This window comes from Pelodiscus sinensis, chromosome 1 (genome assembly GCF_052426305.1).
Source record: "Pelodiscus sinensis isolate ZL-2025 chromosome 1, ASM5242630v1, whole genome shotgun sequence".
Classification (NCBI taxonomy): domain Eukaryota; kingdom Metazoa; phylum Chordata; order Testudines; family Trionychidae; genus Pelodiscus; species Pelodiscus sinensis.
The window spans coordinates 167,901,606-167,925,353 of NC_143052.1; the positions used below are offsets into that span (position 1 = coordinate 167,901,606).

General features: G+C 43.9%; 1 protein-coding gene across 1 annotated transcript; it reads right to left on the reverse strand.

The window, feature by feature from the left end:
• Positions 1 to 884: 884 nt before the first annotated feature.
• TIMMDC1 (translocase of inner mitochondrial membrane domain containing 1) lies at positions 885 to 17,028 on the reverse strand. The gene is given in 8 exon segments (XM_075909343.2): positions 885 to 2,159; positions 2,161 to 2,247; positions 7,709 to 7,819; positions 8,729 to 8,807; positions 10,286 to 10,353; positions 12,433 to 12,521; positions 14,560 to 14,725; positions 16,777 to 17,028. Coding segments are annotated over 8 exon segments (771 nt in total). The 5' UTR covers positions 16,887 to 17,028; the 3' UTR covers positions 885 to 2,098.
• Between the last annotated feature and the right edge of the window lie 6,720 nt (positions 17,029 to 23,748).

Consider the following 23,748-nt stretch of genomic DNA (forward strand, 5'->3'; position numbering starts at 1 on the left):
AGCACAAGTATGTATAGTACTCCCCCCCACACACACACGCACACTCCTGTATATCTTATTAAATTTCAGCAACCTTGATGCAACATGCCACTTCTTACCACTAGTAAAAAATGCTTTTTAAAAGACAGTTCAGACTCAACTCTTCATTCCCCATTCTGAACCATGGCTGGCACAGTAGCTATGATTATACAAAATGAGGAAATACCAAAAAAAGCACAGAATGGGCAGGAAATGCATCAAGGAAGATGTTCAAGTCTGAATTTTGAAGGAGCAAGTGACTCATTTGCCCCTTGTTGTCTTCAACAAAAGAAAAAGCTATATAAAACTAACTTTGCTCTGATTTTTTTTCTTACAAATGTCACTGTACACAAGAAATTGTGTCCCTAGTTATTGCTCCCAGAACACTCATAAAAGAGGAAGAAGGCACAATGAGCCAGGTCAGCAAATAGCTCATAGTTAAAAGGAATGGGGAAGCATGAAAATAGGTGATCATGGAAGAAATTAACAACTGGCAAGGTTTAACAATGCTGTGTAACTAGGTAACTTTGTTGGGGGGGGTAAAGGGCATGTAGTAGCAGCTGCAGCATTGTTGATGTGTCGATAGGTGCGGAGGCAGGGTAGGGCCAACAATCAAGCAGGGCCATGGCTGTACACATTCCTGACCTTCTAGTTTGTGAAGGAACAAGAAAAACCCAATACAAAATGCATTTTTCCCCCCTCTATGGAAAAACTAAAGCACAGTTGATAGAATACTCATTTTAGACATGATGAAACCCAGTGCCTTATTTTAAAAAAGTTGTGAAAGGAACCCAGGCTTGGGTGGGTGGGACATGCTCTGCTGACTGAACTGTGCAGATGTTAACAGTAACCTAAAAGTGGAGGAATAAGGCATTCAGGCAGAATTTAATTACATGCATCTGGCTCAACCTGTTATGGCTTGTGAACAGATTCCTGTCATCAGCTTGTTGGGAGTTTTCTTCCATTACATACAGCAGGTACATGAAGCTATGGCCACACTTTTACAGGCAGTAAAGCTACTCACACTGCTAAAAACTGGCTTTGGCCCAACATCAAGTGGTGAAGAGATACAGAGTCCTTCCAGCCACAGGCTGTTATAATTCAAAGCCATCCCCAGATTTTCATAACATTACTGTAACGACTGCTTGGTCTTACTGTGAGAATTGGGGTTGTCAATCTCCAGAGCCTAAACAGGGCCATGAGACTTAACTTTCCTCACCCCTAGCAGCAGTCTTGCTGGTGAGCTCAACAATATCATATGACCCAAGTAAGAAAAGACCCTGGCAGACAAAACAGTCTAGACAACTTTAGTGGTTATGTCTTTTAAATGCCATTTCCATTAGTTTTCTTCCAAAAGGGTCCTATGATTTGTAACTAAATACACTCACAATGTTCTGTTAAAGATGTTTCCATAATACCAAACAATCCAGCCGACACACTGTCAGCCTTGCTGCAGCACCGTCCCTCTCAAAGAAGGTCCCCCGGCTCTTCAGAAATCCAAGGTGTGTCCTTCTCTAGGACTGACTTTGGGACCTTGATACTCTCACCAACCTCATTTGGAAAACGGAGAACCATTATTTCTGAAAAACACCTGAAGCCTGAGTGGACTGCAGTCACCAAACATCCCTGTAACACTGGAGCCATGCTGAAGTACACTAAAGAAATAGCATGGTGGGAACTAGCATGAATGCTGCATCTGGTCAGAGAACAGGCAGGACTCTGGTGCTGTCAGTACAGCTAGTTTGATTAAAACTGAATTCTGTTTTCAAATAATAAAAATGTCATTACAGGTTTCTTTGGGAGAGTGGTAGCTCCTTAATCCTGCTACGTTGCCACATACAACCATGGCATAACCCCCTTCTCCATATATACTGTCTTAAGATATGGCCAGGGAGGCATTCAAGTGAAGCCTCAATAGTTATGTCGCTGTCCCCATGCCCACCAAAATGCAGTTCTGGCCATCACTCAGGCTGAAGATCTACAATCCTCCCTCCGTCATGGTGCATAGCCACAATATTGTCATCAAACAATGACTGCAGAAATGGAGTCAGGCCAGTCTTTCAAGTTGCCTTGACTGAAGTCAGATCTCAGACTGGTTCCTATCTTCTGATGGTAGAGGGTTCTTGGGAAGCTTTAGCAATCTTCTCAATATCTCTCTCTGTGGTTCCTTCCTGAGTGTTAGTGACAATTTCTTCTAAGTCAACCTCAGCAACATGAAGATTAGCTTTCCTAAATGGGGAGAGGAAAGAAATTAATTTCAGTTTCTGTACTCTTTCTCTAAGCTTATAATTTGCACCTCTGTAGACTAGTTCTCATTCTGCTTACTGATAAAACACCAGCATTCTATAAGCCCAAATCTTTAGACTCTGGATAGTGTTGTCACTATTTGTAAGTTTTAATACGTCACAAACAGTGGCATTGACAAGAACCAGGTTTAGCCCTTTGAACACAGTCCTTTCCCAGGCTGGCAGACAAGTAAATGCTCAAATTGAAAATAAATAAAGAAGCATTACTTACTTTACCATAACTGTCATTCTTTAAGATGTTCTGCACATGTAGATTCCTCTAGGACAGTGGTCTCCAACCTTTTTACACCCAAGATCACTTTTTAAGTCTCAGAACAGGCGAAGATCTACTGCCCTGCCCCTTCCTTGAAGCCCCGCCTACATTACATGAGGACAGTTTGATGGACATGAGGACATCTAATGTAAACGTACTGCGCAGGTGCGCAGTTCAGAGAGGGCTCAAGAGCTACTCTTAGAGCCCCTGAGATCTACCGGTAGATCGCGACCTACTGGTTGGTGACTACGGCTCTAGGGTATCAACTGTGCCCCAGCTTAGGAGTTAGGAACACTTTCTTTCAACTACCAGGGTCATACATGCACCCTGCTTGCTTTCAATCCCCCATCATCCTCAAAAGCAGATAAAAGGAGTGTGACCTCAACTACCACTAGCTTCCTTCGCTGACCAGAATAGAATCCTTATTCATAAGCTGAAGATGGAGAAAGAGCGCTACGTAATTCCAGTATTGGAACTTGACTGGAGCGTACTGTCGATGCAACATGGTGTGGTGGAGTGATTTCTAATGCTCAACAGAGGGCTCTTAATATTAATAAATAAGCTGTTCCAATACAACTGGATCCGCGTTTTTAAAGTCTTTGTGATAAAACACCACAAATCCCTTTGGGTTTGTTACCATAAGCTATAACAAATTTTGAAGTTTTAGGAAAAGAGTTAGCTCTTTCTATGTAATGGAACACCAATGTTCTCGAAGAATGTAATTTAGATTCAGCAGCTGAAGAATGAAGCATTGGGAAAAAATGGTAAGTGAATTAACTGATAGATTGGAAAATCTGGTAGTACTTTTGTAGTACAAAAATCAGTATAATCTCAATTACTCTATCCACATGAAAACTTGTGCATGGAGGATTTAGAATTAGGACTTGCACTCTGTTTATTTTACAAGCTGATGTCTTATTACCAGCAGCTCAATCTACTTATATTAACAAAGACTTGACTTGATTACAATCTGTAAGTACCTACATGGCAAACAAATATTTAACAATAGGCTCTTCAATCCAGCAGAGAAAAGTATGACAAGATCCAATAGCTGGAAGTTGAAGTCAGACTATATGCTGTACCTCCCTAAACCGGGTCTCTTCTGGCTTTAAAAATCTATGAATTTATTAATTGTATCAAAATTTCAGGTACAGTTCAGAAGTCCAAATGGAATTCTCATACATACATTTCCTTCCATCATCTGCAATTACATATAGAGGATATAATCTGATCTGGAGTCAGCACCTCTAGGGTATGTCTACACTACCCCGCTAGTTCGAACTAGCGGGGTAATGTATGCATACCGCACTTGCTAATGAAGCCCGGGATTTGAATTTCCCGGGCTTCATTAGCATAGGCGGGGAGCCGCCATTTTAAATCCCCGCTGCTTCGAACCCCGTGTAGCGCGGCTACACGGGGCTCGAACTAGGTAGTTCGGACTAGGGTCCTATTCCGAACTACCGTTACTCCTCGTGAAACGAGGTGTACCGGTAGTTCGGAATAGGCACCCTAGTCCGAACTACCTAGTTCGAGCCCCGTGTAGCCGCGCTACACGGGGTTCGAAGCAGCGGGGATTTAAAAATGGCGGCTCCCCGCTTATGCTAATGAAGCCCGGGAAATTCAAATCCCGGGCTTCATTAGCAAGTGCGGTATGCATACATTACCCTCCTAGTTCGAACTAGGAGGGTAGTGTAGACATACCCTCAGTGACATATCATGGACTGTTGATCTGTAAATAGACTTAATTCATGCTTCAAGTGGTCCGAAATGTAATCTGACAAATGAGGTTACAAATGTCCATGAAGCTATATAGGCTACTCAATACCAAGGCTACTCAACACGCGGCCTGTTTGCTTTTGGCCTGTGTGGTTTGGGTTTACGGTGGGGTTTGGGTTGATATGTGTTTTAGTAGTTAAATTTCTGGACTGTTGTGAAGCCAAAACAAAAATAGTCAATATAATCATCTTCTGTTGATATGCATTTTAGTAGTTAAATTCCTGGACTGTCAATTGCTCATTAAAAGTGCTGTCATATGGGTGAAAATTGGGTAAATACTGCATTTTATTAATATGAGAAGAACTGACTTTAATGGGGCCTGTGTGTTGTGTAGTCTTGCCTTAATTTTTATATTCATGCCCATCAGCGTGAAAGAAGCTAGTTACAAATATATTTGCATGTATATGCAACCACTCTTAAGTTGCAGTCCTTGGCATGTGCTGTGAGTATCATTGTGGCCCCCAGGGCTTCCGAAGTTGAGTGGCCCTGGCCTAGACATTTGAGGAACATTCTTATTGTTGTTTGATGGTAAGGGTAGAAGTAGAGAATCAGATTTATTACCTGAAATCAGTTCAATGAAAGGAATGCTCTTGTTGGTACAGACTGTATGAATGCTCCAGTGAACTCTGTAGACTGGGACAATATCAGAACTGACTTTTGCAAGTTGATCCTCAAATTCAGGGGTAAAAATAAATGAATCCATTTCTTTGCTGCCATTATGACAAGTTCTTACGACTTCCCTCTTACAAGCCAGGTATCTATGGAAGGGTAAATGTGCAACCTTGTTTGCACAGATGGGCTGCTACTACTCATAAGCACTTTGTAAACACCCTAATGGCTGCTGAAATTTTGAAAAAGAACTCTGAATTAGTAATGACTTCATCACTGCATAAAATAATGCCAAAACATAGCAAGCTAAAAGAGGCCACTACTTCACTTAGCCAGCAGAGATTGGCAACCTTTAGCATCTGTGTGAAAGATGATACCCTGGCTGACTTTGAATGGCTAGATTGCTAATCCAATCAGGGGCACCTTCTAGGATACACTTTATTTTCTCCTCTGTTTCTCATCATGCCACATACAGGTGATGTCCATTTAGCCATATTTCCACTCACCAAAAATCATTAATATCCAAATACACAGTGCATCTGCCATGGGCATTCAGATAACTCTTGCATATTAGTCCAAGATCCTTGACCTTTGCATCTGTGACTGACCTGATGACTGAATATAGAAAACTATAGGTTTTTTGTAATATCTGAATCTCTCTCTAAAGTGCTTGGAAGGCATTTGGTTGTGAGAGTATGAAAATGACAACTAACTATTTTAATATCTAAAAAAGAAGACTGAGGATGATTTATTTTTAAATTTCGGGAGTATGTAAGCTCAATGTTCTGAGTATGGATCTCCAGTCTTTTAATGAATTAGAGACTCAGACTGAGTACTAAATAAGAGAGTGGCTCTTGAATAGTAAATCTTCAATTGTTGCTTGTACCTCTCTTGATAAACCTGATGCAGGTAACAAAGAGAAATGATGCAACACGATACCTGTAGCAAACAAACAGACTCAGCAGTATGAAATGCAGCTTAAAGAGAGGGGTTAGTCATCAGTTGACCCTTTTCACAAATAGCCTAGAATTTGTCTCTAAACCAGTGTCTTTCAAAGTGGGCCATGGCCCCACTCTGACAAAGGTGCTAGTGCACTGCTCCCATTTGTTTACTTAATAGCTCTGCAGCCACAGAACTTGACCGCTCCCATCGGCTGTGGTTCGCTGTTTGCAGCCAAAGGGAGCTGCAGGAAGAGGCGTGGCCTGGGCTACTGTTTCCTGCAACTCCTCTTGGCTGCAAATGATGAACCACAGTCAATGGGAGCCACGAGGCTCTGTGGCTGTGGAGCTGTTAAGTCAGCAAACCGGAGCAGCCCAGTAGCAGCTCTCTCAGAGTGAAACTGTGCCCACTTTGAGAAACACTGCTCTAAACTCTTGTATTTAAAATATGGCAAACTAGCCTGTATTTGGACAGTATGGCTTGGTAAAATTTGTAATTCTGACCTGTAAGCAGACTTTCTTCCCAAAAATATTGAGTCTTTCTCCTGAGGATTAAACTGTCCTGATTGCTTAAATCCTTTATGGCAGCAGCAGTAACCAATACGATTGCGCTGGATGAATATAAACACACTCAAAACCTTTGGATGGTACCTGATATCTAAAACCAGTGCATTCTGAAGTAGCTGAAATTGAAGCAGAGGTAGCTAAATGTTTTTCCCAAAAAATCCAATATCCTTTCAGGGACAGGGAAATAGGGCTCAGTACTGGGAAGCTGGTTTACAGTTAGAGTCACAGAAGGGATTACCAATGGCTCCAACAGATTTTTCTGGAGTTCCTTTTTGTCTTCTTAACTGCTCCTGAATTAGGTGCCCTCTCTCTGGTGACAGGAGCACTGGAGGGATGAGTTATGAAAGAAGCTGCCTCCGTATCAAGTCTGAAACCCAAGTCTGACACTGTTCTCCTGGATCTTTCTTTTTAAATAAATAAATAAATAAATAAATAAATAAATGAAACACACACACACACACACACACACACACACACACACACACACACACACACACACACAAGCTTAAATCTGCATTGCCTCGCCTGTGTGTGTTCTGACTATATTGTTCTGATTCACTACCTAAGGTGGCTGGAAAAAGTTGAGTGGTGGTTGGAGCCACTCTGCCCTTTAGAATATGGGAAGGAAGCAGCAGCAAAAGCATACATAACTCCTGCTGGACTCTGCTAGTGACAATGTTCCAAACTCTTGTGGTGAGGCACAACAGACATCCTAATTGGGATCCACATGTGCAGTATTTTTGAAGAAGAAAGTACAATTTAGGAAATAGAGTGAGACCATTTTCCAGCTTCTTGCCCAAGGGAATGGTGAAGGCACCTCTACTTCAAGCATTTAGAAAGGATCAGGACAAATCAGTAAAAAATGTATTATCGGGAACAATCCCATACAAATTACTGGAGGCAATATAAGATCCAATTGCTCTCTTCCATCTTTAGGGGTTGGTTTTTTTTTTTTTTTCCAATTTAATACATACACATTGTTCAGTTTTCAAGAGTTTTAGGAAAGACCCTCCTTCCCAAAGGCTTCTGGCCTCTCTTCTCCTTCTCTCTCTAATACAGACAGAGAAGAAACAGTAGGGAAATGTAAAGATACTTGAGAAGAACTTTGGCTCTGTGACTCCTCTCCCCACCACAATCCCAGTCTTTAAGAAATCAATTTACTACATGAAAATGTTGGAACCTATGAATGTTGGACAATGATAATGATTCACTAATTTAGACAGCACAATATTGTTTCTTACCACTCTGCTAACTTCTGTTCATGCAGCAATCTTCTCTCACGTGTTCTTTTCTCCTGTATGGTCTCACCAGAGAGCTTCTGCATTGCCATCAAAAGCCCTCCCGTAGGGATGCTAAAAGGTGGAGGAGGAAATTACAAGAAGCCACCAGAAGACACTAATAGAGATAGCTTACTGGCAGTAACAAAGGAATGTGTAGGGGCCAACCACAGGCTCAGTGATACATAACCTCCCTCAAGAGCCAGACCCTACTGTTCACTAACTCATGACAACCACTGCATGAAGCTCAAATCCCCATAGAGCTATTCAGGAAACACAACACCCCTGCTACCACCCTTTGCTGTGCTTTGCAAACAGTCAATAAGCCTCTTATCAGAAGAGATAGGTCAGTATTATAAATATTTTATAACTGGGAATTTTATAAAATTTTATATTTTATAGGCACAGAGAGGCTAAGTGGTTTGCCCCAGGACATACAGGCAAGCAGTGGAGAAGGTGGGAAGGAAATCCAGGCATCTTTGCTCCTAGTCCTGCTCTCATCAGCATACAACACAGCTCCTCAAGAGAATGCTTCACCCTCTTTAATGTTTGCTAATTATTCTGAGAACCCTAAATAGCCTATTAGTAAATACATTAAACATGAAGAGAGGGGCAGGAGGAGAGAGGATCATATAATTATTATTACTTTTCTGTTTTTATAGTGATCAGCATCTTTTCTAGCCATTTAAGGAACAAGCACTGATCAGCTCAAAGGAAAGAGGGGAATCCCCCATGTATCCAGCTATCACTGGAAGAACAATGAAGTATAGAGCAAGAAAAAACTGGATGCAGGCTTGTGGAGACAGAAATCATCATGCTCCATAGGAGGGATGCAGAAAACCCATCTGGGTGCTGAGGGATAGGCAGTCTGTGGTAGTCCCTCTTAGGATTCAAGGCTTGCCTTGGGAAGCCATTATCCAACACACACCAACTACAGAATGTAATTCTGACCCTGGTTACTGGTTTGCTATGGGTGCAGCTTACCCGAATATTGCTCCGAAGACACTGCCAGCTACCATCTTGCTTAGGCCCAAGTGTATTCTGAAAACGCCTCCTGTAAAGGCTAAAGCACACAAGCCATGGACATGAGGTGGGGCCCCAAGGAGTCCTAGCAGATTGAGGGAGCTGCTCTGCCACTTCCAGCTCCTACCCCCAGAACACCAAAAGCCAGTGAGAGAGAGAAGAAACCAAATGCTGAGCCAGCAGTGCTGAAGCAGTCTTTGGTGAGCCTGCATATGTGGCAGTCTGTATCACACTTCCAGGGAAAAGTCACAGCATGGAATCATGTAACTTAGAAAGGCAGTTTCACTCCCAGAAGTCACATTTTGCCCCACAGCCCTGCTGCCATATTTACAAATCAGACTGAAAGGTAAGATGGGAACGGCAACCTAAAATAGGCCTTTTTTTAAAATCTGTTCCTTCTCTGACATGAACCACAGCACAAAATTTCCTGCTGTTCCAAAAGATTACCAAAGAACTGAAAGAACTAAATGTTTGGGGAGGATTACCAGCCCACCCACTACTGAAATTAAGTTCTCTCTGGTGAAGTACAGGAGCTGTTGAACAGCAACAAGTAATACTACCTAACCTTTTAAAACAAGAAGTGAGGGGAAATATATCCAACTGGAATCCCAATACATGCCTGTATAAAGATAACATACAGTAGGATACCCTGTTCTGCATTTAGAGAAAACTTAAAAATTATCTTTCCCATGAAAACAACTGTAAGAAGCAGCATTAGATTGCTGATGGATTTGATGCTCATTTTTCATAGTATGAGAATGGGACATTATACACTATTCCACTACATGGACATGCCCAAGCTTCTTTCACTCAAGATAGGCAACAAACTTCAAATATTAACTAAGCCTTGAAACTTCCTGGTAGGGTAGAAAAACTTTATCATCCCTGTATTGCCAATGGGAAAAAGGCACACTGTGGTTACATAATTAACCAATGTCATAAAGTGAGCCCAGGAGCTTCACTGACTCAAACCAGAGTGTGTCCATACTCAAACAGAACCAATTACAAATTTGAGAGAGTTTGTCTGTGTCTGTCTGTTCAAGAACTCCTGAACAACTAAGAGCTAGGATCGTGAAATTCGGTATGCAGCTTCCCTTTGGGGGTTGGGGGGAGCTGAAGCTCCCCCATCCCCAATTCATATAAGAACATTGCTGGCTGTTCCCCTTTATCAGGGAGTGAGGGGAAGTGCGCAGTTTGCTGCATTCCTCACTCTGGTTGGAGAGCACAGAGGGCAGATGAACCTGAACCTGCCCCAGCTGGGGGAAATGTACCCTCTCCTGGCTGTGCCTACTGGAGCTGCAGCAGCCATGGGGAGGCACTTGTCACCTGGTTCTAAGCTGCTGTGGTGAGAGAGAGCAGTCTGCATCCTGAACCACTCATCCCCATCCCCGAGCAATTGTTTAAATGAAGCATGTACATTTTCATCTTATTTTCCAAAAAACAAAAACAAAAATAATTGAGTTAAGGATCTGAGCAACTCTGGGTAAATCTTATAGTGTAAAAATAAAGTAGTCTCACCGCCTGCCGCTGCAAAGTGACTACAGGTGGTTTTATTGCGATACACGGACAGACCAGTGCTCACAGTGCTGCAAGAACAGGGCATAAAGCAAGAATCAAAAGACAGACATGAACAAAGAGCACACACAACAATACAGCCCTCTGCAATCCCAACCAGATAAGATTCCATTAAAGAATGGGGAGCTAGCAAGTCGGCCCACACCATACTTCCTGCAGCTGATCTGTTTGGGGGACACAAACAGCAGCAAATAAGAACATTATTGTGGTCAATATATCACATGCCACAATGCAGAAGGATATGGAGGAGCAGTAGAACTCCAAGGGTTTTATATAATTTTTTTAAAACCAACATTTACAAGCATAAGCTTAAAAACCACTCGGGCTGTGTCTACATTGGTGCAATCTTACGCCAAAGTGGCTGCTTATGTGCAAAAACATGCTTCCTGTCTACACTGGCGGTGAGTTCTTGCACAAGAACACTGACATTCTAAATGTGTGAAATCAGTGCTTCTTGCGCAAGAACTATGATGCTCCCGCTCAGGAATAAGCCCTCTTGTGCAACTGTTCTTGCGCAAGAGGCCAGTGTAGACAGGCAACATCAATTTCTTGCGCAAGAGAGCATCTACACTGGCACGGATCCTCTTGCGCAAAGGCACGTAGCAGTGTAGACGGTCTCTTGTGCAAATACTTTAACGCAAGAACTCTTGCGTTAAAGAGTATTTGCGCAAGATCAGCCAATGTAGACATAACCTGATTACAGACTTTGTGGCTAAGTCCAAAAATAAAGCTGCCAATCATGATAGCGCACCTTGAACACTCTGTGGGAGCCACAAGTGCAGCTGGTCAACTCCTAAAGAGCACCCCAGATCTCTAATTATTGGTTGAGGGTAAAACCATTAATGGTGCGGTACTGGTTTTGGACAGATTTTTGGTAATTGCTGGTCAAGATCAGGGATGTTAAATTTAGATTAATTAACTAATCAAATTGAGCCCTGTCAGGCTCTTGCTACAATTCAAAAATGAGAGCCCCGCGGGAAGCACAGGGCTTCCTTTTGAAATGTACAAGAGCTCCAGTGGGGATCTTGTACATTTCAAAAGGAAGCCCCACAGGGAGCATGGGACCAATGGGGGATTCCTCTGGCCAGCGCTCTCTGCAGCGCCTAAGCCTTTGAAATGTACAAAAGCCCCAGCAGGTTTGGACATTTCAAAGACTGAGGTGTGGCAGGGAGCACTGGGCCAGCAGGTTTGGACATTTCAAAGACTCAGGTGCAGCAGGGAGCGCTGGGCCAGCAGGGGACTCTTGTATATTTGTACTCTTCCCGCTGAGGTTCTTGTACATGTCAAAAGCAGAATTGCAGCAGAAGCGGCGAAAGCGGAGACAGCTTCAGTCCCTGCTCATGCCGTTTCCACTGTGCCTCTACCTCCCCTGCCTCCCAAGGAGACAATGCTGGAGGGAACTGGCTTTTAAGACAGAGACAGCAAGGAGGGGGATGACTAGTTGAATCACGAGTCAACTGTCCAATAATCTTCTGCATCTAGTCTCTTACATACCTACTCAAGATTAAGATTAGTGGGAAAGAGGAATGCGATAGAATTTCTGTACTTAGACTTTCAGAATGCATTTGGTAATCTCAAAAACTTCTTTCCAAAATGGCTATAAAATGGTTTCCATGTGGACACTGTTATGTAGACTGAAAATTGGCTATAAAATAAAAGAGAAGGGGGTAATGAAAATAGAACAATGTCTCAAGCTGTGGGGAAGCTGTCTGGAGACAGCTGTGGGGAAGCCATAAGGATGTGTATTAGGTCTAATATAGTTTAACATCACTGAAGTTCCCAGAAAAGGAAGTAAACAGTAAATCAATTACATTGAAAAATGGTACTAAAGAGTTAGAAACTGAAGACACCAGTGAGGTGGCTCTTTCAATCTTTCCTGTTGAAACTGCTACATTTTGGATAAGTTAATTAAAGATTCACTTGACTAGACTGAAGAATGACTCTATAAGCCAGTGCTCAGATCACTCATCTGGGTTTGGGGAAAATCAAGTTCAAGTTCTTGCTAGGGACCTAAAATCCCCTTTAATTGGTTAGCTGGTTAAACAGAGTTTGATGATTGTGAAGAAACATTCAGTATTTAAAAAACTTACTTGAATATTGCCACAAAAGCAGCAATTCTCCAGCTCCAGCGCCAGCCATAACGGATGAATCCCCTGATTGCTGCTTGCTGCGCAGATTGCTTTGGGGAGAATGAGAGATGGTTACAGGACTAAAAATTTACTGTAATTTCACTGCATACAGATTTGTGGTTCTTCAGATGATCATACTTGAGACAATGGCTCTTCCCTAAAAACTACCCATCTTGACATTATTTTTAAAAAGTATGTAGTTGATATATTAGTCCCATCTTCAGGGGACACAGACCTCCTTTATCTCAGCCATTCAACAAGACAACTGAGAATTCATTTAAATGCTTAATTCCATTTGATATTCCCAATCTTAGTGATGAAACAGTCATCCATTTAGAAAAATAATGGCTTATTACAGCGGCAGTGCAGAAACCCACTAGGACAGAAACTTAAAACTAATTTCTATTTGATTTTAACTGTGGATTAATAGTCATTAAATACCTCCTAAACTATAACCATTTGGCTTAAACATTAAGAAGTTTAACATCAAGCACTATAGTTTACCCCTAAATTTAAGCTTTGTATATAAACAAGGTATTACAACATGTAATATTAATAGAAATCTCATGAAATTTTAGAGCATTCCAATTAAGACTGCTTAAACCCAATACCCTCTTCTCCAGTTCTTGCAACCCAAATATGGTAGCACTGACACAAATGTATGACAGCCTGAAACAAACTAGAACAGAGAAAGAAACTGGCAGCTCTCTTTTTTTTTTTTTTTTGTGGAAGCTGAGCAAATCGCCAAGCCAAATAAATACTATAATTGCTTAAAAGTATGTTTAAAATAATTTCTTTTTTAATATCCAAGTACTCTAACATAGGTGAGATTTAAAAAAAAAATTGAGCCCTTTTAAAGGAATGATCTAGTGAAATATAAAATATTATTTTTTGTAGCTGCATGTAATAATGGAATACAATCTCAATTTTTCAAGTGTTAAATAAAACTGTTGACAATCAAAGAGGAAGCTATCAGTCTTACAGCCTCATGATGGAGAGTGACAGAGAACCTAATTGCCATCAGAACACAATGGAAATTAAAAGCTCAATATTTTTGGAAGGCAAATTCTATTATTAAAAAAAGGCTAATTTAACATCTTAACTATAACTCTTAAGTACATAAGCATGCAGCATGTGAGCATAACTCACTACTTCATTAAGGTACATAATTACCACAGACGGTTACAAATGATATACTTACGAATATAAATCAAAGAGTCTGGTATTTTTCAAATGCAATCACAGTAACTGTTCATGAAAATGCACACAAACTTGACTATATTAAAAATATCTAGCTTAGAAAGTCTGACTGGCTCATGGGAACTGCATTCTCTGTTGTACACTAGACCTTCTACTGACAAGTACTGTACAATGCTTTAATTTTGCAACAGAAGCACCCAGTGATGCAGCAGACTAATTTGCTAAATTTGCAACCACAAGCAATGCCAATCTAAACATTCATATTCTAAGTAAGGATATTTTTCTTTCAGATTTTAGCATTTTGGTCTAGCACAAAAGCTCAACCTGTTTCCTGAAAAAGTTGGCCTGATTAGCAGCCAACATCTATATAGCCTGGAAGGCCATTTTAAAGTCTCATGTTGCCTCTTCACTTGCTCAGCAGTTCTCTTTTGTTTCCCCCGTCCCCACTAGGAGGATGTATTCTTTTTTACAAATTACCATAGGACACACCTATTTCTGTAAATCTGAGAGTGCATGTGAAAGAGACACTAATCTTATGCAGAGTAAAAACCTGGTACACATTATTCTCTGGAGAATAGCTAATCTCCAGAGAGAAGACATGTGGACTTGGCTTATTCAAAGAGTTTTTGCAGGGATTCAGTTGGGACTTAGTAGTCGTGGGATGCTTCCAGACCCCCGAGAGGGGATCAGATCTAACTCTTGCTTAAAGCAAGTCTCAGCTGGTACCACTTTAAAATTCACTAATCTTAGGCATGAGTTCTGCACTTTAACACTCTATTGATCCAACCACTGAATTAGATATGAGGGATCCAGTTCATTATACACTCTCTGATGCAAAAAACCAGGATGTACAAGAAAGGAGCAGTTCTGCATGATTTTGGTCCATACCACAGCATCCAGACGGTTGTAATAAACCTCCGCATGGCTCCGCTCAATATATTGTCTCTTTGCATGAAGAAAAGCTGGCAAACCTCCATACATCCAGCCAATGACAGCACCTGAAAACGTAGCTTTGATAATGTTGAGAGTTTCTTCCGGGTACTGCTGTAATTCACTAGTACAAAGAAACAATGTTACTTGGAGGTTAAATGGAGATTTTGCATTTGGGAGTACTGCTAACCTAACAAGAGTCATTTCTGCTAAGACATATCACAAATGGGATAACTTTTTTTAAAATTCTATTTGAGCAAGACTAGACAGCTAAAGTGAATTGGAGACAGAGTCTCACCTTTCATTCACAGGTGGTGATGTAGCCAAAATCAGTAGTGCATAAAAAGCGACCGCATTTAATGGGTGTTTGGAGGTCTCAGAAAATGCTTTGGTGGGTTTCAGGGCACATCTTCACTAGCCATGACAGAGATCGATGTTCTAGCGCTTGATTTAGCGGGTCTAGTATCAAACCCTGAGGGCAGCTCTGGCCAGTGTCTGTACTTCTCGCAGTTGCGAGGAGGAAGGGAAGCTAATAGGAACATTTGCTCCTGTCGGCCTCCGACAGTGGGGATGATGCCAAGATCGGCTTAAGGTAAGCCAACTCCAGCTATGTGTTCTACATAGTTGGATACATAGCTGGAGTTGAGTACCTTAAGCCTACCTCACAGGTCTAGTGTAGACCTAGCCTCAGTATATTTAAAAAAAAAAAAACTATACCACAAATATCACTTAAAGAAAGTCTCAGAAGAAAGGCAAAGGACTGAATTGAACCTTGGAGTCTGTGCTTTCTCACTCTTAGGAGTGACTCCTCATTGGCAGGGCTTAGATATTTTGTTAGAACTGAGTGGAATTAATTTATTTTTGTCATTTTTCATATGGGGGAGCAAACACTGGAATTTAAAAAAAATTTACTCCCCAGTATTCTTGCATGCTCAACCAAAAAACAAAAAAAAAGAAACTTGGGTTAAACGTAAGAAAACCCCAACCCAAATCTTTGAATTGAGACCAAACCTGGAAAGATTTATCCAAAAAGAAAATGTTACTTTATGTGAATCTGAAAACAGGGCATCACCTTCACAACCATTTTGCAGCCTTTTCTCTGATGGTCACTTGTATGAATAATACATTAATTCATTACATTCTGAATAATCTTTTGAGTTAGCTGAATGAAATGTGTTATAAAGTACAATCATGTTATAGCCACAAATGAAGACCTCAGTTAATTAAACTGTTCCATACAGGCAGATCCCTGCATCTGCACACAGCTCCATTGAAATCAACAAGACCTGGGACAGAAAAATCCTATATTTTTAGTAAAATCTAATGGCTTTTAAACCCATCTAATGATTTTCCAGTGATTGTGGTTGGCCTGGCACTGGAGAGGAACACCATCAGTACTACAAGTTACCAGTGCTGTTTCCCTGATGGGAACAAGGCTATTTTTCCTTTAAATGATGTATAGTACTGTACTAGATGTGAATGTTTGTGGAGGTCAGCCTGGAGGCACATCCATCTGGCTATGAAGGATTCACCAATGGGTTTACACCAGGCAAAGTTCTGAAGAGGTATACAGGAGGAGTACAGGCATGAGGAGGCCAGTTAACCACAGCAGCCTGTATGTGAGACAGGCAAAGGGATAGACGTGTGTATGTCAGCGGGGTAAATAGACAATCACAACATGTAGGTGGAGGGCAGGGGAGAGTTAAGGACGAATAGAGCGGAGGGGGCAGGTAGGAATAGGTAGGGAGGGGTGGAAACCAAGGCTGTGTGTGAGAGCGGATGGATGGCTGGGGGCTGGCGGGGGAAGACGCAAGCTCGGAGTGCCAATCACTGCAGGGTAGGTCCGGGGGAAGGGCGGCAGGCAGACACTCACTGCAAGTGATAGAAACGTAGCAGCTGAAACAGAAACCAGGGCGGTGCAGCACTTTAAAGACTCACAAGATGGTTTATTAGGGGATGAGCTTTCGTGGGTCAGACTGAGGAAGTGGGTCTAGCCCACGGCAGCTCATCCCCTAATAAACCATCTTGTGAGTCTTTGAAGTGCTGCACCGCCCTGGTTTCTGTTTCACTCACCGCAAGGTCACGGTGCGGGGGAGGGGGAGGGGGCGGGACTGGCCGGGTCACGCAGCGCGGCGGGGGGGGGAGGATACGGCGGGGGGGGGGGGCGTTACTCACTCGCGCTGCCACAGCTCCCGCAGCCGCTCCCAGCCCGAGTCCGGGGGCTCCGCGCTGCCGAGGAAGCGAGGCACCGAGCCCCGCTCCGGGCCGTTCCCGGGCACGTCCATGCGCGGCGGCGGCGGCGGCCCTGACCCCTGCCTCCCTCCCCAGTGCAAGGAGCCGGCAAGAGCGGCCCCTGCCGCCCGGGAGGGGCAGCGCCGGCAGAAGGCAGCGAGCTGCTCTCGCGAGCGCGGCTGCCCGATCTATCACCGCCCCCCCGCGTGACACTGATTGGTCCCGCCCGGAAGGCGGGGCTGCCAGGTGAGCGATACTGGCCGGGTATTGTCGGTTTTCCTCAGACGGAAAGTGGCACGGGACGTTGTTCCCCTGTCGCGTGGGGAGTGGAGGGGAGAGAGTGGAGTTAAAGGCACAGTGACCCCTTTTTTTTTTTTTTTTTTTTTTTTTTGCTTCACAACTTCAGGCCCCCATTTTATTTATTTATTTATTTATTTGCTCAACCAGTTTGGCTCCCTGTGTTTTTTTGCCCAACCCATTTTTTTCAGCCCTGTTCTGTATTTCTGTGACAGTATCTGGCAACCCAAGGGCTGCGTCTACACTGGCATGATTTTGCGCAACTATTTTTAACGGAAAAAATAGAGGAGTCTCCAAAGTCCATCAAAGGTCCCTGAGGGCCAGGAGCTCCTTGCGCCTGCCTATAGGGCAGGTAAATAAATACACTCTAGGGGGTGCAATGAATAGGAGAGCCTCCACTCTTGGTGAGGGGCGTCTTCCTGCATTCCTACAGCTTGTTTAAAGAACTTTAAAGAGGGGGAAGCATTCAGTGCATCTAGCCCCTCTCAGGGCACCGCTACACTACACAGAAGAACTCATAAGTCTGCTGCAATTGTAAATGTGAATTTTTGACATTTAAAATGTAGTTTAAAAAAAGCAAGCACTAGTGTGTTTGTGTGTGTGATGTAGTTCTGATCATTCCTAATGTGCTGCTGCTGCTGCATCTGCAGCTTGACATAGGCAATGAGTATTATGCAATATTCCCAAACCTATTGGGTAAAGTCAAGTTATCTAAAAAAAATCACAAAGTACAGGTTGTTGAACCTCTGGTCTGGGACTCCCAGATGTTGTTGGACTAGAGAGCCCAAGCACAGAGGTTGCCAGCGGCTAGGAGCAGAGTCTTAAACTCAATGTACCTTAGGACCAGTCCTCAACCCAAATCCCTGAACCCAAATGTAGCAAATTATTTGAGCTAAAGAGGATGAAATTCAATCAGGAGTAATGTAAAGAACTCTATTTGGGAAGGAACAATCTGTTTCATACTAGGGATGTTAAATATTGGTTAATTGAGTAGTTGATTAACAGCGTGAATTCTTATCGGTTACACGAATATTCTATAGTCCCTGGGGATGAGGCTGACAGCCGGTGTGCTTCAGCCCCCCCCTCCAAAGGAGTCTTCTGCCACTCTGCACTGCTGCCTCTGTATCAGAAGCAGCAGCATAGGGTGCCAAGCGAGAGCTGGACTACAAGGGGAACCAGTTTAAAAACCAGCCCTCCTCGAAGTCCAGCTGCCTGTCCAGACGTGGGGCTGAGCTCCCAGACCCCACACGAGCTGGAACTGAGCCAGGCTGCCTGCCCACTTGGCTCCTAATACACTTGAAATGCAGAGCTGCAGTGGGGATAAGTCCAGGACTTGGCGTGAGCCAGGACTGAGCTGGGTTGCTGGCCAGCCTGCTAAAAAATTTACTGTTGGGGGGCAGGAGAAATGTGTGTGTGTATAGCATTAATCTATAAGCTTTTGCTTATCAGTTAATCGGTTATTTGACTACACTATTGCATCCCTGTTTCACACATGGACACGATAATAGAAGTGCTTTTTAAAAATATAAAACTGTTACTGTTATAAGACATATATATAGGAACATTTTTTTTGTGATTTCAACAGTATTGGAACAGCAAACATCTGTATATACTTAAAGATAGTTAAAGAGACCCAGGGGGTAGCCATGTTAGTTTGTAGTGGCCCACCTCTCACAAGAGTTACACTGTACCTTTGATAATACATGTGAACATTAAATAAACAAGTCACAATTATACAGATAATTTTCACAAAATGGTAAAAATTCTAAAATAATGTTTCTTCGGCATATAACCTCCCCCCCCCCCCCCAAAGATGACGATGAGCATTAGTGGAAATACTTGCTAATGTAAATTTTCCATAGTGGTTAAGCACAGGAATAAATTGCTTAGGGCAGCGTTTCTCAAACTGGGGGTCACGACCAACTTACAGAGGGGTCGAAGCTGGATTCAGTTTTTTTCTTTAAAAAATTTCTCTTTCCCCACAGGCTCCATCCAGTAAAAAAACCATGAAATGCCGGATGGAAGCCCAGCGGGGACAATTTTCCCTTGCCGCATCTGGCAGGGGCAGGGGCAGGGGCAGGGGCAGGGGAGTTAGGAGCGCCACAGAGTCTAATAAAGGGGGGGCAGGAGGGGGCAGTTGCCGGGCTCCATGCTAAGGGGGCACCAGAGCTCACGCTGCTCTGGCCGACGTGAGCAGCAGAGACCGGCAACTGGCCAAGTGATGCCTCCCCTAAACCCTGTTAGCTGAGGCAGCTGAGCCGGGCTTCAGGAGCAGCCACTTTAAAAGTAAGAGTTTCCTCCTGCCTGATTCTGCAAGGGAGGGAGAAGAAGGGAGGAGATTAGATTGGAGCAGGCTCCTGGACCCTGAGGGGGGAGGGGGAAGGGATAGTGCTCTGGGATGGGGGGACGCTGGGGGGGCCTACCTCGGGGAGGGTGGACTGCACTGGGATGGAGGGGCACTTGGGGGACCTGCCTCAGGGGGATGGGAGGTGTACTGGGATGGAGGGGGTGCTGGGGGGGCCTGGCTCAGGGGGAGGGCTGGGTGCAGTCCCAAACTGGACAAAGTGTTGTAACTTTTGCTTAACAACTTTAGCTCCCACCCCACCCCACCCCACCCTTTTTTTTTTTTTCTGCTTAACAACTTTGGTGCGGGGGGGTGTCACACAAATTCATTTAGCATTTTAGGGGGTTGCAGTATCACAAAGTTTGAGAACCCCTGGCTTAGGGAGATTGTGGAATCCCCATCACTGGAGATAGTTAAGAACAGGTGATAAGGGATGAGCTAGATGGTGCTTGGTCCTGCCATAAATGCAGGGAACTGGACTTTATGGCCTCTTGAGGTTCCGGTTCTGTTCCATGATCTTCAAACAGGTTATTACATTGGCACAATATGCAACTGGTTACAGGAGCGGTCTGAGGCTGGCTGCGGCAGCTAGGGCCCCAGGCGGAATGCACGATTGGCGCCCCCGCCTGCAGGGCCGTCAATGGACTGACGTCATCATCGGGCACCCCAGGCAGTGGCGCCCTAGTCGGCAGCCGAGTCCACCTATAGTCACAGGCCGCCCCTGACTGGTTACATTTTTGGCCACCAACTTCGTGCTTGCCCTGATTGGTTTTTTCTCATTAGATTCCAGCCGGAATACAAAATTGGTATCCATGTCCAAACCTACAAAAATGAACCATATATATCCGCATCTGCAGATGTGGATACCCACAGATACAAATTGTATTTCCGTGGATTTACAGGGCTCAATTACTCATTTTCCATTTCTTACCATGCTACCATCTGTACTTTTTTTACTGCAAGTCATAGAATTGCAATATAAATAACAGTCCTCTACTCTGGAAAAAAACCAGACAATGAAAGATGGACAAAGCATGGTTACACTGTAAACTGTAAATAGAAATCTTGATTTATTCAGTATAATCAATTCTGTTAAAAGTTTTCCTTTGGGAGGGGGGCTCATGGATCAAATTATATTTGGAACCCCCAGCCTATGTTTGTACCCATTTTGATTTAATGAAGGTGGCTATAATGGTATCCAAAGAGATTTCCCTGCTGTATTGATAGCACCCATTAACTCCCACCATTTTTAACAGTACTTCCAGACATTATTCATGCAGAATAACCATTAGAAAACTAATTCTGTTATAATATGCTAGGGGCCCACTAAGAATGTGACAAAATTACTGTTACCAGGAGCGGCCTTAGGCCGGCTGCGGCAGCTGGCACCCCACACGGTCGGCGCGATTGGCGCCCCCACCTGCATGGCCGTCAATGGCCGTGACGTCATTATGGGGTACCCCGTGGCATCATCATCGGGCGCCCGGGCCAGCGGCTCTCTAGGCAACTGCCTAGTTTGCCTAGGCTCATGGGCTGCCCCTGACTGTTACCTGACTCTTTTGTTAAAGAAATGCTATTTTTTTCTGATAGCGCCTTTCATGTGGTCTGCACTCTGCTGATGTCTTCAAACTGTAGATATATTTCTGCAAACTAATTACACTTCTACTTAGAAAAAAATTAACTCATGTATCATTATTAACAATGATGAACATTATAAAAATAGTTGACATCTGGCACTGAATACCTTGAGGATTAGTGGTCCACAGTTGAATCCATCAGTTTGTCTGTTATGTTCTATTATTTTTGTTTTCCAATTCCCTGTTGATGTTTTGCTTCTTTGGAAGAGGAAAGACCTGAAATGTGATGGATGTACAGTAGCTGACTGTATAGCAGTGTTTTCTTTATTTGTTGCAATTTCTCTACATGTTTTGTAACCCTTTCTTTTTCTACCTTGAACAATCAAATTATCCCATCTCTTCACTGGGTTTCATATAATCACATCAGTGCTACTACTAGCACCCTGTGACTCATGCTATGTGCTAGTGTTTTCTGCCCACTTTTAATAAAGAAGTTGGCCATGGTCAAATTTCACAAGTTCACTCAATGTCCATTATTAAGCAGTCTTCTTCACAGCTTTCTCACTAACGATACATGTGAACTATGCAACTAGTGTCTAAAATAATCACCTCCAATCCTCAGGAATTGTCTTTCATGCTTTATTTCATTGCCTAGGGGACCGATTATTATCAACTCTCTGGTTTCCATTAGTGCTATCTGTAAGTGAACATGCATCCACAAATGTTATTTGGAACATGATAATTTCAACAACTTTCTAATTATTTTTGTGAACATCGCACACAGCTCTTATCAATATAACAGTGTAGACTACATTTACATTTCTGATAGAATTACAGCAGGGGCAATAATTTTTGGTGGGGGACCAATCCAAGATTTTGGAAAGTGGTCAAGGGCTGCACTTTTCTGTGGAGGAGATGTGGGATCTAGGATCAAGACTGGGTACAGAAGGGCACATTGGCTAAGGGACTGAGGTGCAGGAGACAGTGTGAGGTCTGAGAGGGAGTTTGGGTGAAGAAGGGGGTTGTGACCTGGTTCGGAGGATTGGGGTACAGGATCTGGGAGGGTGTTTGGGTGCAGGAGAGGATTCTAGCCTGCAGGAGGAGTGGAGGAGTTACAGAGTCTGGGAGGGAGTTGTGACCTGGGGCAAGGGGATACAGAAGGTTTGGATGGTGACCTGGGGGAGGGAGTTGGGTTGTGAGAGGGGCAGTGGTGCCAGAGGCAGGCTCTGGATGGGAGGCACTTACCTAAGTGTCTCCTGGCGAGCAGCCCTGCAGCACATCCAAGGCAGGCTGGGCTTCCTGCCTGCTACAGCCCCAGATCACTTAAAATTGCAAACTGCTCCCTCCATGTGGCTCTCAATTCTGGGAGGTGGAAGAGACATGTGCTTCCCCCAACTACTAGCCAAGATAATCAGGGATGTACAACCATGCTCTTAAACTGTCTTCTGATATATTCTGGGAGCGGACAATGGGATGGTTCACTCAATGCCTGTGCTGTTCATTCCCTTAGATGCAATTGGTATTGGATGCCATGAGAAGATTCTAATTTTCAGCAAAAATTACAATCGATTTCTCCTTTGAAAAAGATGTTACAGGAGATAGTATACTGCCTTTATTGAATATTTGACAATACAGTTGCACACAGTGACGTGGGAAAAACCTCTAAAGGCTGGGCTTAGAGGCAAAACCTCGGTTGGAAAGATTCAATCCCCACTGGTGCACTGAATGGAAACACAGTTTTGACATCAGACCAGAAAGTCAGTGTGGAATTCAGGTGATCCAATAGGATAAACTTCTGCTTTACAAAGAAGAAGAAAAAGTCAAAATTAAAAATTCAGACAGGAAATTCAGGAAATCCCTTACTGAAAGACAAGCTGGCAAAGATAGGTATTCGGGTACCTGAGCCTTTAAGAACCAAGTTCTGGGAAGCCCATGATCAGAGGAACTGTCTCTGACAGGGGAAATAAATAAATAAAACGTTCTGCCACGCACCCAAAACTATATTTTTGGAAAGACTGGTGCCCCAGTCCCTCTGTGGTAAGTTATTTTGGAATAGCTCTAGTTATTTTGAAATAGTGTTGCAGCGTAGACGTACCCTGAGTCTCTACTGCTTGATCTTAAAGACCATTTAGTAGCAGCCTCATAAATCTCTTTGCGTGGTTCAGCCACTAGAGGCTGACAAAATCCAACACTGGTGTACAGGCAGTCCCCGACTTACGTGGATCCGACTTATGTCGGATCCCTAGATACGAACGGGGCTTTTCTCGCCGTGGAGGACTCGGGCAGCGGACCGCCGAGACGCGCTGCGGTCCCGCCGCCCGCATCCTCCGCGGCGAGAAAAGCCACACCGCATCTCCCTGGTCTGCTGGGGGGCCCCCCAGCAGACCAGGGAGACGCGGAGCAAAGCCATGGTGAGAAAAGCCCGCGTCCTCCGTGGCGAGAAAAGCCTGGTCTGCTGGGGGGGACACTAGCTGCACCGCGTGCCCCCCCCCCCAGCAGACCAGGGTTTTCTCGCCGATGCCTGGGATAGAGCAGCTGGGGCGCTGCCGGGTTGGTCCAGTAGGACCGAGGAGCGGCGCTGCGGGACCAACCCGGCAGCGCCCCAGCTGCTCCGTCCCAGGTGTCCAGACTCAGCTGCTGTTGAAACTGATCAGCGGCTGATTCCAGGAAGCCTGGGGCAGAGCAGCTTTGCCTCGG